The 15,212-nt window shown below is 41.6% G+C and overlaps 1 protein-coding gene across 1 annotated transcript in view; it reads right to left on the reverse strand.

The window, feature by feature from the left end:
- Positions 1 to 15,212, reverse strand: part of CRLF3 (cytokine receptor like factor 3) — a 36,178-nt gene that overhangs the window by 8,834 nt on the left and 12,132 nt on the right. The window contains exons 2-6 of the mRNA XM_045889432.3: positions 14,602 to 14,809; positions 11,370 to 11,457; positions 10,719 to 10,896; positions 7,298 to 7,520; positions 6,471 to 6,603 (exon numbers count right to left, since the gene is read on the reverse strand). Coding sequence (XP_045745388.1) covers positions 6,471 to 6,603; positions 7,298 to 7,520; positions 10,719 to 10,896; positions 11,370 to 11,457; positions 14,602 to 14,809 — 830 coding nt within the window. The remainder of the gene's footprint in view (positions 1 to 6,470; positions 6,604 to 7,297; positions 7,521 to 10,718; positions 10,897 to 11,369; positions 11,458 to 14,601; positions 14,810 to 15,212) is intronic.

Here is a 15,212-nt window from a genome sequence, read left to right on the forward strand (position 1 = left end):
TAAATTGTATTTCGTCAAAATTAACAACTCTACTCTACAAAAAACATTGCTAAGAAAATGAAAAGACAAGCCTCAGACTGGTAAAAAAACAAAACAAAACAAAACACTTTCAAAACACATACTTAACAACAGACTTATATTAATCAAATTTCAATAATAAAAAAATTGCTTTAAATAGGCAATAGATTTGAAAAGACACTTCACCAACGAAGACATACAAATGGCCCATAAGTGAGCACAGGAAAAGATACTATCTTTGGCTATTAAAAAGAAAATTAAAACCACGATAAGGTACAATTACATGTATATAGAATAGCTGAAATTAAAAGCAAAAACAAGGGGCGCCTGGATGGCTCAGTCGTTAAGCATCTGCCTTCAGCTCAGGTCATGATCCCAGGGTCCTGGGATCGAGCCCCACATCGGGCTCCCTGCTCCGCGGGAAACCTGCTTCTCCCTCTCCCTCTCCCTCTGCTTGTGTTCCCTCTCTCACTGTGTCCCTCTCTGTCAAATAAATAAATAAAATCTTTTTTAAAAAAAAGCAAAAACAAGGGGGCCTTGCTGGCTCGTGAGTTCAAGCCCCGCGTTGGGTGCAAAGACTACTTATAAAAATAAAATAAAATAAAATAAATTTTTAAAAAAGTGAAAACTAAACAACTGACAATACTAGATGTGAGCAGGGATGAAGAACAACTGAAAATCTCATACATGCTGGGGGGAATGTAAAATGGCACAGTCACTCTGGAACATAGTTTGACAGTTCCTTAGACAGATAAACAAACACAGTATGACCCAGAAATCACAATCCTAGATATTCATTTAATCTAAATGTTTTCATCTAAAAACTCTCAAATTAGTATCTCCAGCCTGGCTCTCTCCACTGAACTCCAGATTTGTGTATCCAACTGTCTACTCCACATCTTCATTTGTAGGTCCAACAAGGGACTCAAATTTAATTTGTGAAAGAACAAACTGATTATTCACCCAGAAATATGCTCCTCCTACAGTCTTATAGACCTCAGTAAATGACAATTCTGTCCCAACTGTTACTTACACCAAAAACCCTGCAGTCACACTTGACTCACTTACCACAAACAATCCACCAGTAAATCCTGTCAGTCCTTCCTTTAAAATATATCCAGATTCAGGGACGCCTGGATGGCTCAGTTGGTTAAGCATCTGCCTTCAGCTCAGGCCATGATCCCAGAGTCCTGGGATCAAGCCCCGCACTGGGCTCCCTGCTCAGCAGGGAGTCTACTTCTCCCTCTACCCCCCTCTCTCATGCTCTCTCTCTCAAATAAAATCTTAAAAAAAAAATAAAATAGAAGTAACTTTTCCTTCCTCCATATTGCACAGCATCTGGATGTTTTTTTTTAAGATTTTATTTATTCACTTATTTGTGTGAGAGAGAGAGAGAACATGCGAGTAGGGGAAGGAACAGAGGGAGAGGGATAAGCAGATTCCATGCTGAGCTCCGAGCCTGACTCGGGGCTCAATCTCATGACCCTGAGATCATGACCTGAGCTGAAATCAGCAGTTAATCCACTGAGCCACCCAGGCACTGCCCCTGGATCTTTCTTATACTAATTTATAAATGTCCTACTCTATATTGAGTCAAAGATTCTGTTTTTGTTTTTTTTTCTTTTTCTTAAACTTCACATTCCTGGCAATACCAAATACTATAGATACCATCTGAACGGAGTAAAGGTTGAATGAAATGATTAGCGTAATGAGACTGGAGTTGATCAGATCTGTCCTTACATTTAAAAATAAGTAGTTTAAAACAGATAAAGTATGGATGGGAAAAAGGCCTAAGAAACATTCCTTAGATTATTTGGAAGAACTGTTATATGTGACCACTTTAAAGCAGATACACCTTCATGATACCATGGAACCCCCCATCCACAGACAAACTAAAAGCTAGGGTATAGAATCTGAAAGGAGATCTACTTAGGAAACCAGCTGTCTTACCTCACCCAAGTCTATATAATCAAGAGTCTGTGGGGAAAATTCTGCTGTCTGGCATTCCCATGTCTGTCATAAGAGCCAAACTCTAACCTAAAGGACTAATACCCTATTTCTAGAGGGGACAACTTTGGCAAAAAGTAAAACCCAGCAAAGCTGGATTCTCCCCAGGACAATGCATTCTGTCTTAATATAAGGAGAAACCAACAAGATTTCAAAGACCCTAAGTTAACTTTTTTTTTTTTAAGTTTATTTATTGATGTAATCTCTATACCCAATGTGGGGCTCGAACTCATGATCCTGGGTCAAGAGTTGCATGCTCCTTTGAATGAGCCAGACAGGTACCCCAAAACAAATTAACTTCTTAATCCTAGTAGGGACTATGCCCTATTCCTAATCTTCCCAGGAATGATTAATTAGTAAGATTTTTTTTTTTAATATAAGGAGCTAACAGAATTGAAGATATACCTGGTGATGACAGAGACCAGTCTTATACAGAAAAAGAAAGATCTCCTCAAGCTTAAACGTATTCAGAAAAGGTCATGCTAACACTTAACCAAACAAAGGTGAGCATTAAACCAAGTGACCCCTTTCTAACAGCTATCAATCATAGCATTTCTAAAATAAAGCCCCCCAATTCTTTGACACTTCTGCCATCAAAAAGTGGGGCCTATGTCCCTTCTCTGGGATCTAGGCTCTGAATGAAGGGTAAAATGTGGTAGAAGTGATATTATGTCATTTTCTAGGCCCAGGCCTTAAAAAACTGGCGGCTTCTGCAGCTTCCACTTCCTATCTCTTCGGATGCTCAATCTTGGCACCCAGCCACCATGCTGTGAGGAAGCCCAAGCAGCCCACAGAGATGCCTACACCGAGAGACAACCAGAACCAGAATCCATTTGCCAGCCATGTGAGTGGGCCATTTTGAAAGTAGATCCACTCCAGCTACTGACACAGAAGAAGAGATGAGCTGTCCTTGCCAAGCTCTGCAAACTACAGTTTCCTTTTTTTTTTTTCTTAAAGATTTTGTTTATTTATTTGACAGAGAGAGACAGGGAGAGTGGGAACACAAGCAGGGGGAGAGGGAGAGGGAGAAGCAGGCTTCCCGCCGAGCAGGGAGCCCGATGTGGGGCTCAATCCCAGGACCCTGGGGTCATGACCCGAGCCGAAGGCAGACACTTAACTACTGAGCCACCCAGGCGCCCCAAACTGCAGTTTCTTGAGCAAAATAAATGACTATTGTTTTAAGCATCTGAGTTTTGGGGTGGTTTGTTACACAGCAATCAATAACTGTTTAACTGTGTGGCGCCTGGGTGGCTCAGTTGGTTAAGCGACTGCCTTCAGCTCAGGTCATGATCCCAGGGCCCTGGGATAGAGCCCCACATCGGGCGCCCTGCTCGGCAGGGAGCCCGCTTCTCCCTCTCCCACTCCCCGCTCCTTGTGTTCCCTCTCTCGCTGTGTCTCTGTCAAATAAATAAATAAAATCTTAAAAAAAAAAAATGTTTAACTGTAACATTAATTTTTTATGTTCTTTTAAAGAAAAAGTTTATTAATAAAAAATAGCCTATTGGCCTTTGATTTACCACCTCAGGTGACCTGTGGGAGGCAGGCAGCACAGGGTTAAGAGCACAGACTTTCAGGGCTAGACTGGCAGGATTCAAATACTGGCAAGTCCCATGGTCCCTGTGCTTCTTTTTCTTCCTATGTAAAAGGAAGACAATAACCTCCTAGGCTATGAGGATTAAAGCAGGCTGTTTGAAAGGATGCTGTTTTAAAGAAAGGAGGTGGTAGAGAAGAGAAAGTAAAAGTTTGGTTTAAAAAAAAAATGGTAAGATCAGCAAATCTTGGAAGCAAGGAAAGGGAAAGTAGGAATGTTCAGACAGAAAATCAAGGAGAGGCCTAGCAGGAGGGGGTTGCTTAGCAGACCTGGCTACCAAATGAGAGTGGGCTCTAGAGACTGATAGAGCCTGCCAGTAACAGGTTACTTGGTTTCCACAGCTCTACCCATTCCAGCAACTTCAGCATTCCAGCAACTTCAGCAGGAATAGACTGGGCTGAGCAACAGGGCACTGCCTTCAGAAGCATAATCTTCTTTCTAACTGTGAGGCCTTCAGACACGCCAAAAAACTGAATAAAGTTTACATTTACTCAAGTAGACCCATCTGCCCCCTCCCCCATACAGGCCGCCCTCCACCCCCCAATCTTCTGAATTCATTGCTGATGCCTGCAAATCCTTCCAACAGGGAGAGAAGACGTTTTCATTCCACGTTCAAAAGAAAAATGACAAAAAATGCAAAGGTCTGGCTACAATAATAGTGAGTCAAACGAAGTTTCTGTTAATCACCCCAAGTGGGGCCCGGCCAGACATCTCTGGGAGAAGAGGAAGAACTAAAGGTTTATTGAGGCCTACTAAATGTCACACCATGGTCCACGGATAGGAAGTGGATTTACATCAATTTGGGTAATTTCCAATGTCTTAAATATTTATTGAATAATAGGAAAAAACAAACCTAAGTATGCCATCCATCAGACCTTCCCATGTTCACAGAGGAAGGATTTAAAAGCAGGAGAGCATCAGGCCATCACCAGCTGGGGGGAAGGTCATAGAGGAGGGAAAAGGAAAAGAGCTAAAGGATACTGACGTAGAGAAACTGTAGATTCCAATACCAACCAGAATCACATTTACTCTCCCATGAAGAAGACAAAATGAAAAGATATAGAGTAGCTTTGCCATTTACCAGTTATGTGACTTTGGGTAAGTGACTTAACTTCTGTGCGCCTCAGTATCCTCATCCCTAAAATGGGTTATTTCATTGGGCTACTGTAAGAATCAAATGAGTTGATATAAGTAAAGTGCTTAAAACAGTACCTCATGCGTAATAAATGCTATTTAATTATTAACTGCAATTATTATTACTATGATTGCTATTCTTATTGTCTGAGATATCTGACCTGAATGTATCAACTCAGGAAGCCCTATCATCACATGGGAGCACACTGTTCTCAGGGGACTCACTAATGGCAGTATATAAACAAAGGACATAAGCAGAAAAAGCGTTTGTCAGCATACAAAACTCAAGAATTCCCCTTTGGGGAATAACTAAGTGGACTTCAGGTACTAGACTCTTTATTTCTCCCTCTCTTTGTTGGTATTTTTCTGGTCATTGAGTCATTCTTCATAATATAAGGGGTGAGAGGAGATGTCAAAATGAGACAAAGTGTAAACTAGTGCATTCTGAGAACTGTTGACAGTTCAAATGACTTGGCTGGTGGAGAACACGGCCACATTAGCTTACATAAAGCTTTCAGTTACTCTCCATGCTTCATATGACAAGGGACTGAGATGAGAACAACAACAGGAACTTGGAGCAAGCGTTCACCATAAAACCTCATGATCTCAAGACCTAAAAATTAGAGGACAGTTTGCTTCCCTGATTTTCCACATCAAAACTGGGCTTTGTGGGTGCCTGAGTACTCAGTAGGGTGAGCATCTGCCTTCAGCTCAGGTCATGATCTCAGGGTCCTGGGATCGAGTCCCACATCAGGCTCCCTGCTCAGTGGGGAGTCTGTTTCTCCCTTTCATTCTCCCTCTGTGCTCTTCCTCTCTCTCTCAAATAAATAAAATATTTAAAACAACACAAAACAGAAAAAACAAAACTGGGCTTTGCTTTCTAGGAAGAGCTATTCAGAAATAGGACCATCTCAGAACATGAAAACAAGGAAATTATTCTAATACAAGAAGAAATGGATAAAGAAATAGAAAACTGATTGGTGGTAGGAGTGCTTGCTTTCAGTTTTATTTTTTTTTATTTTTTTATTTTTTTTTTAAAGATTTTATTTATTTATTTGAGACAGAGAGAATGAGAGACAGAGAACATGAGAGGGAGGAGGGTCAGAGGGAGAAGCAAACTCCCCGCCGAGCAGGGAGCCCGATGCGGGACTCGATCCCGGGACTCCAGGATCATGACCTGAGCCGAAGGCAGTTGCTTAACCAACTGAGCCACCCAGGCGCCCTTCAGTTTTATTTTACAGAGAATTACATACATATATATATGTATGTACACATATATTTTATAGAGAATTATATACATTATGTATGTAATTCTCAGTACGTTTACACTGACAGGTTGTCTCTCACAGACACCTGCTCACATTGATTCACAAAGGAAAAAAATTCTTGGCCTCTGATTTTTTATGACTGACTTCTGAGAGGTAGTCTACTTACCTCTATCTCCCAAGAAGAAAAGAGACACAAACATAATAAGTACGTGCTATGTATCAGGCATAAGCAAGACATCTTATATACTTTATCTCAGTTCATTTTCATAATAGCTCTATGAACACATCTGAGAAAACCAAAGCAAAGAGAAATGAGGAACTCTCCCCAAAGTAACACTGCCTATAAATGATGAAATAAACTCAAGTCTACTTTGAATCCAAAGCTCACATGTGTTCTATGCACGTCACTTTACTGCCTAAGCCATGACAAACATACTGTAAGATCTACTTGCCTGAATGTCAATGTCTGCCCACAGAAATAAGTTGGAGCGCTGGAGTAGAGCACACCCGAGGATTCAGAATCATTCCGGAGGGCTATATTTCTTCGACTACTCAGGCTGTACCCCTCAAAGCCAGCTGTCCACTCTTTTTAGGAAGCAAAGATATCGAAAATTATTAAAACCTTTTGAGGTATATCTTCAACACAGATACATTAAATAAAACTTGGAAGCAGAAGAGGCTACTCTTAGGGGTCACGGACAAGTCCCATAAAAGAAGAGATTCAGTGACAGGGTATCCTGGTTAATCCTAAAAATCACAAAAAATGTGTTAGTCTATTCCTGCATAATTCTGGCAGGAATAGATGGAAGATCAATGAGTATTATCTCCTGTCTAATGAAATCAGGGTAAAGCATAATTGTTTGAGCTTACTCCAACCTGATTAACAGCTAATTAACAAATGAGTCTGAATATTTTAAAATAGTAATACAGGACAGACCAAATTCAAATCATAAGACCTCCATCCAGAAAGTAATTGAAGGTTTGGAAAAATCAGTACCCATTTTTTTTTTTTTTTTAATCAGTATCCTGTTGCAACACTTAAAATCTTTGGATTTAGGGGATGCTAACAATCCTGCCTGACACTATTTTTGGACTCGAGATAAGAACCGATGAAAATGTCTCAAGATTCACGTGAAGTAATTTGAACAGAAGATGTTTCATGTTGTTCTCACCGACGCAGGTTTTACCGAGAGAAAACCCGGCTGTCAGTGTGCGAACTTGAGCGCAGGCACCAGCGTCCCGAGACATCGTTAGGCTTCGGAGTGAGAAAGCAACATACCATGAGGCACCAACGTGGAGTGACCCATTTGGGGGACGCTCCAAGGACTCCACTCCTGTCGGCCATCTCCTCGGGCACACACTCTGAACTGATAATCAACGTTGGGGTCTATGTGCAACACTATGAACTCAGTTTCAGAGCCTACGTATACGTCCTCAAAATGATTTGAAGTGCATTTGCGGAACTGGAGCCTGTAATCCTGGGCTGTAAAGTCATCATCCACCTAAGGAGAAAGGCTTTGTGTTAGATAAAAATCAGGGAACAACTCCCCTGCTTGTGTTCCCTCTCTTGCTCTATCAAAAAATAAAATCTTTAAAAAAAAAAATCAGGGGCGCCTGGGTGGCTCAGTTGGTTAAGCGACTGCTTTCGGCTCAGGTCATGATCCTGGAGTCCCTGGATCGAGTCCCGCATCGGGCTCTCTGCTCAGCAGGGAGCACGCTTCTCCCTCTGACCCTCCCCCTTCTCATGTGCTCTCTCTCTCTCTCTCATTCTCTCTGTCTCAAATAAATAAATAAAATCTTAAAAAAAAAAAAAATCAGGGAACAGTTTCTCTCAGCATCATGGTTTAAGAATTCTGGGGCCGAGCACAGAAGCCCACGTGCTGAATTTGGGCTACTCTCAGGAAGGTCATAGGAAATATGTCAACATTACTGCCCTTTTCTTTATTGAACCATGTGTTATATACCTCCCAGTCTGATTTGCAGAACTCGGCTTCCTTTGAAGAAATGGCATGTTCTCTTTTTCTTTCTTTTTAAAGATTTATTTATTCATTCTAAAAGAGAGGAGCGAGCACAAGCAGGGAGGGGCGGAGGGCGAAGGACAGAGAGAAAATCCCCAAAAAGAGTCCCCACTGAGTGTGGAGCCTGTTGCAGGGCTCGATCCCAGGACCCTGAGATCACAACCTAAGCCAAAATCAAGAGCTGCCCACTTAACCGACTGAGCCACCCTAGCACTCCGAAATGGCATGTTTTCTATACCATAATGCCAAAGATAAAATATTGGAAACTCAAAGATAAGAATCCCACAACTGGGGTGCCTGGGTGGCTCAGTTGTTAAGCGTCTGCCTTCAGCTCAGGTCATGATCCCAGGGTCCTGGGATCAAGCCCCACATCGGGCTCCCTGCTCAGCACTTCTCAGCACTTCTCCCTCTCCCGCTCCCCTGCTTGTGTTCCCTCTCTCACTGTCTCTCTGTCAAATAAATAAATAAAATCTTTAGAAAACAAAAAAAAGAATCCCACAACTACATCATTCACAAAACCAAGATAATTAATACCCAGAATATATATAGGACTCCTTTAAAACTTAATAGGGGAGGAACCACCCAATAAGAGAATGTACAAAAGGCACAAATAAACATGGAATTAGAAATATACGTAACCAAAAATACATAAAAGTATTTAACCAAATTTGTAATATGGACAATGCAATCTGAAACCAGAATGAGATACCATACTGGCAAAAATGTAAAGTGTGACAATACCAAGTTTTGGTCAGGATGCAGAGTGCCGGGAACACTGCTGGTAGAAGGAAACATTGAAAATAATTTGGTATTTCTTTCCTTTTTTTTTTTAGAGTGGAGAATTTTTTTTTTTTTAAGATTTTATTTATTTATTTGACAGAGAGAGACACAGCAAGAGAGGGAACACAAGCAGGGAGAGTGGGAGAGGGAGAAGCAGGCTTTCCGCTGAGTAGGGAACCCGATGCGGGGCTCGATCCCAGGACTCTGGGATCATGACCTGAGCCAAAGGCAGATGCTTAATGACTGAGCCACCCAGGCACCCCCGAAATTTGGTATTTCTAGTAGAGTATAGATCCAGTACTCTAGGACCTCATAATTTTACTGGATATATACTTGAGGAAAAATTCTTATACATGTACACAAGGGAACATGAATACTAATGTTTATAGCAAAAAAAAAAGGAAACTCTAGATCCATTGACAGGGAAAAGAATAAAAATGAAATAAGAGTGTTTGTTTTAAACCAACAAAAAAAAATCTCTATTTTTTTCTTCTATAACAAGGCCTCAGCAAAAAAATCCATTTAAGGGGTGCCTGGATGGCTCAGTTGGTTAAGCTTCCGACTCTCGGTTTCGGCTCAGGTCTGATCTCAAGGTGGTGAGATGCAGCCCCATGTTGGGCTCCATGCTTGGCAGGGGGTCTGCTTGAGTTTCTCTCTCCCTCTCCTTCTGCCCCTCTCCCCTTTTCTCTCTCTCAAGGAAATAAATAAATCTTTAAGAAGAAATCCATTTAGGGGCACTTGGGTGGCTCAGTTGGTTAAATGTCCGCCTTAGGCTCAGGTCATGATCTCAGGGTCCTGGGATCGAGTCCTGTGTTGGGCTCGCTGCTCAGTGGGGAGTGCTTGTCCTTCTCCCTCTGCCCCTCCCCCTGCTCATGATCTCTCTCAAATAAATAAATACAATCTTTAAAAAAAAATCCATTTAAGAAAAATCAATCATTTCCAGAAGCTGAGCACCCATTCTGAATGATGTATTTGTCAACAGCCAAGACACTTATGATTCATTTGGACATGGTTTCTATCTACAATATGGTAACTCATATACATAACATGATTTAATACAGAAAATTCCCAGCAATGCTGAGAATGTGACGAAACCACATTTTAGGATTTTTTTTTTTAAAGATTTTATTTAGGGCGCCTGGGTGGCTCAGTTGGTTGAGTGACTGCCTTTGGCTCAGGATGATCCTGGAGTCCTGGGATCGAGTCCCATGTTGGGCTCCCTGCTCGGCGCGGGGTTTGCTTCTCCCTCTGACCCTCTTCCCTCTCTTGCTATCTGTCTCTCATTCTCTCTCTCTCAAATAAATAAATAAAACCTTAAAAAAAAAATTTAAAGATTTTATTTATTTATTTGAGAAAGTGAGAGAGTGAGAGAGAGAGAGCACAAACAGGTGGAGGAGCAGAGGGAGAGGGAGAAGCAGGCTCCCCACTGAGCAGGGAGCCCCATGCAGGGCTCCATCCCAGGACTCTGGGATCATGACCTGAGCCGAAGACAGATGCTCAACTGACTGAGCCATCCAAGCGTCCCTAGGATTTTACTTCAGAAGCATTAGTTCAGTGTGGAACAGAAAATATCAGGGACCCAATATTCGTTATCATCTTTTGGTTTTTGTAATCAACAGAAATGGGAGAGATCTTCAACTTACTAAGGGTTAAGTTTGGGAAATCTGTGATGGAAAACACTGCTGTGATACAGAGATTCTTAAAGGTACCTTCACAACTATTTACCTCAAACTGAAGAGCTACCTGCTTTCAAGTTCCCTGTGACTTTAATTGTAAAGCAAAAGGGACTTTTGTTTGTGAAGAGAAGAAAACGTTCAAAGGTAGTTAATAAAAAAACCTAAAAGACCCTCAGACCTCAAATCCATAACGTTGAAGTCACATCTACAAGTCTTAATTACACACCTTACACCATCGAACAATGATGCCTCCCGGTTTCTCTATTAGCTCTTCGATCTGTACTGGTGGGCGAGATGCTACTGTTCCATGCTTGAAAATGTGGTCTTTCACTATGTTCAGAACTGAATCATCCAACTGAGCAGACAAACAAGGCACATCAACCAGTAAAGGCACTTCTGGTAAGCTGAGGAAACAAAGCTTATGTGTTTATGAGGCTCTTAACTGAGGATTAAAAATATGAATCATAGTTTAGATCAGTCACATACGACATAAAGATGCTAAAGCCCTCAGGAAATAATGCTAATGGCAGTAGGGGCTTTGGAAGACAGATTCTCTTCCCAAATAAATATAAGCAAGAAAAGAGAAAATTGGTAGGATCACCACTGTCAAGTTTATACCAAAAAATCAGTTTCAGTATGCTCAGAATTTCTAAAATTTAGTAATTCTCTTACACACTAGAATTGAAGAAAATCTACAGTAATACTATGCCAAAACTCACAATCGCTACTGTTTCATACCACTAATACTGGTATTGGGCAATGAACCTTGATATATATATTCTCTATCTCATTTACTCGGAATCTTTAATGAGGGGGGAAAAAAAAGCAGGCAGTTTAAATGCATAAAACTAAGCCTGAACGGCACCAACTCCTTTACCTGTCCAACTGAATGTGTGAGGCCTTTTTGGTAAAGTTCCACAGTTTTTCATTCTGTTCTCCTACGCCACCAAGAATGGCAATCTCCCCTACAATCAAGAATGAGAGAATAAATACAGCAAAAAAACGGTCACATTATAAAGTAATCACTATAGCCCATGTCTAGGTGGGTCTCTGGTTTTCTCACAAATAATTTTTAAGTGATTCCACAGTCAAGTTCCCAAAAAGTAAAAGTAGAAACTATTTTAGAAGTGACTCTAAGGTGAAGCTCACAAAGAAAAGGGGTACACAATGGTAACATTTTACCAGAGATGGAAGATTCTGCTCTACACAAAGAAATCTGGTTTGTCGACCAATTTTATACAAAGGAGAAGGTCCAGGTCCTTTTTTCCATCGCTCCTACAGAATCTTCATTTACAGAACTCCAACAGGAGTTACCCTGATAGAAAAATAGGGCACGGGGTCTTTTTTTTTTTTTTAAATTTCTTTGAGAGAGACAGAAAATAGGGGGGAGGGGGAGAGGGAGAGGCAGACTCCCCGCTGAGCAGGGAGCCCGATGCAGGGCTTGATCCCAGGACCCGGGGATCATGACCTGAGCCTAAGGTAGACATTTAACTGACTGAGCCACCCAGGCGCCCCATGGGCAAGGGGTCTTACAAAGTCAAATGATACAGCTGTTTTCCTAAAAGAATATCACATATTAGAAATTATTCCACAGAAAAATAAAAAGGAAAAGCTATCTAAAGACATTAAAAAAAATGACCAACTTCTATGTCCTTCCACAGCCCCAAAGAAATACTACCAGAACTCTTTTCCATCTGAATGTGCCCTGGAGTGACTTAAGTTTTTTGGGACCACATGACATGACATTCTCCATCACCAAAAGGAAAACAGGGCATATTGAACACTGCCTCAAAGTCCTCAAAATTCCATAAATAAGTTTTTATCCCTTGGGAGGGAGGAAAGAGACTGAAATTCAGAATATTTCTGAAGTATAAAAACATTTAAGCATCAGATGCTGTAACAAACAAGTTTGTGCCTCAAAGGATTTATTTTCTAAAATAAAAACATTTCTCAGTCCTCAGGGTGATGGGTGTACACTTCTGCCCTGTGAACTGCTTCTGGGTTTGTTTCCAAATGCAAAGTCTCCCGGGAAAGACACTCTGTAGCCCCACTAAAAAGAATTCTCTCGAAGGCACTGTTACGGTTAGTGGCAGATAAGCAGTTCTCACTGAAGATGAGACAAAATGTCATTAGCATGTAAAGATAACAGCAGTGCCACATTCTAAATGGGACTAAAAGGGGATGAATTTCCAGTCAGAGTGACAGCCTTGTGAGCCATGCACCCTCTTCACCCCATGCCACCATCGGCACGCAGTGTGGGATGGGCGGTATTCAGTCTCTGGCTCCTTTTTCCTCAGTCGTCCTTTCAATGCTGGCGGCCTCTGCCACCCTCTCTTCTCATATCATACACCAGCTTTGGAAGATTTACTTACTCCCATGGATCCAGACTTGATGTACACACCATCAATTGCCATCTTGCCATACTGATCTCTCTCCTAAGCCACATGCCACATGCCCAACTACCTTCTGGGCATCTGCAGCACCTCAAACTCAAAAGACCCAAACTGAATGCCTTATTACCCACTGAAGCCCACCCTTCTCGTTTATTTCCTATGTCAGTAAACAGCACAATTCAAACTGGTCATCCAAAATCTGGCTGGTTTTGGTCATCCTAAATCCTTCCCTTTATTCTCCAACCTATCTCCAGGCAATCACCAATAATCAACACTCACTGATAGAGGTAAAATTGTCAATAATTTTCTCTCTGAAAAGTCTTTTTTTTTTTTTTAAAGATTTATTTATTTATTTATTTGACAGAGAGAGACACAGCGAGAGAGGGAACACAAGCAAGGGGAGTGGGAGTGGGAGAAGCAGGCTTCCCGCAGAGCAGGGAGCCCAATGCGGGGCTCGATCCCAGGACCCTGAGATCATGACCTGAGCCAAAGGCAGACGCTTAACGACTGAGCCACCCAGGCGCCCCTCTCTGAAAAGTCTTAAAATCAGCTCCACTTCATCTCCACCACGATGAAGCTCACTGCCTTCATCATTTCCTGTCTGGATTAGTGCTATATCTTCCCAATTGGCCTCTCTGACCTCCAGTATTAGGACCTCTACTACAGTCTCCAAACTGTGGGCAGCATCATTTTTTTAATTTTTATTTTTTTAAAAGATTTTATTTATTTATTTGACAGAGAGACACAGCGAGAGAAGGAACACAAGCAGGGGGAGTGGGAGAGGGAGAAGCAGGCTTCCCACTGAGCAGGGAGCCCGATATAGGGCTTGATCCCAGGATCCTGGGATCATGACCTGAGCCGAAGGCAGATGCTTAATGACTGAGCCACCCAGGCGCCCCAGCATCATTTTTTTTTTAAATGCAAATCCGATTGTGTAACTCCACTGCCTAAAATACTTCAATAGAGCCCTGATATGCCATTCACTTCACTCATGATGTTACTTCTGCTTCCAATCGTGCTGTTACCTCTTTTCTTCCGTTGTCCACTTAATGAATTCTTTCGAGCCTCTGTGGAACTCCTCCCACAGAAAGCTATCCTACACTCTCCCACAGCTAAGCGCTTTCCCTTCTTTGTAAGTCTTAGATCTCTCTCGGCACATACGTCTCTCTGCGCTGTGAACCCCAAAGGGCAGAACCGTTACCTTTTGATTTAATGTACTTGACAAAGATCTATGTGAAAGGAGGAAGGTGGATGTGAAGACAGGAAGATAGCAAGGCAAGATCTGGGCATGCTTTAAGCACAGTAATTGGCTGCACATAGGTATATAATCACTATGATTTCAGGAGTAAACACCAATCATAATTTTTAACCTTCTAAAACTAACAATGGAATTAAATTCTATGAACACTCTGAAAAATATCTGAACAGACTCAAAAGGACTTTAAAGTCACAGTGTTAACAGTAAATAAGATACTATCATAAAACCATTTGAGAAAAACCATTTACGCCTCGTTTTGTAAATGATTATAATTAACACTTCAACTGCACTCACCCTGGGATACCTCACTGTGTATCTGTCATCCTATATTACAAACTATCCTGAAGTAGGAACATTCTAAGTGCCCCACAGATGGCAAGAAGCCTGCTGGCACCCTGAGAAATCAGCAAAGGGCCAATCTGAATGTGCCCCACTTCACAGGCCCCCTGGACTCCCACCTTCTTGGACTAAGTCCTCTGCAGTATTAACTCCATGCTCTATGAGCTTCTGGCAGTCATCTAGAGGTTTAATAGTTTCCTGTTCAATCGTGTCCACCTCTTGCAAAAGGGTCACCAATCGCTCATCCAGGAGCTTCCCAAGGGTTCCCTTTAAATCATTAAAATGCTGTTTGAGGACATCTCTTGTCTGTGATGCACTCTCTTTGATCTGAAAAGGAAGAACATAAAAACACAGAATCAGAATCTCCAGAAAAGGCTAATCCACAGGCATGACCCCTAATCCCAAGGCACTACACAGTGGTCATCTTCCATTTTGTTGACAAATCGAATGTGATTCATTTGCACAAACCAGCAGAAATGCATAGTACTGGCCTTCAGGGAAGACAGAATGGGCTCAAACCGTGGTTCCACCATTCACAAACTACGTCAATTTGGTCATGTTAATTAAGCACTCCACACCTCAATTTCCTTATTTGTCAAATGAATATAATGCTTACTTCATGGAATTGCTGTTAATAGGATTAAATAATCTGTATTATACTTGGTAAAATAACTGGCACATTGTAGTTCCCAATGAAAAAATATTAGAAAGTATCATTATCCGCACAAAG

The sequence above is a fragment of the Mirounga angustirostris genome, unplaced genomic scaffold, assembly GCF_029215605.1.
Source record: "Mirounga angustirostris isolate CCGP_5_RB_7025 unplaced genomic scaffold, mMirAng1.0.hap1 SCAF_17, whole genome shotgun sequence".
NCBI lineage: Eukaryota > Metazoa > Chordata > Mammalia > Carnivora > Phocidae > Mirounga > Mirounga angustirostris.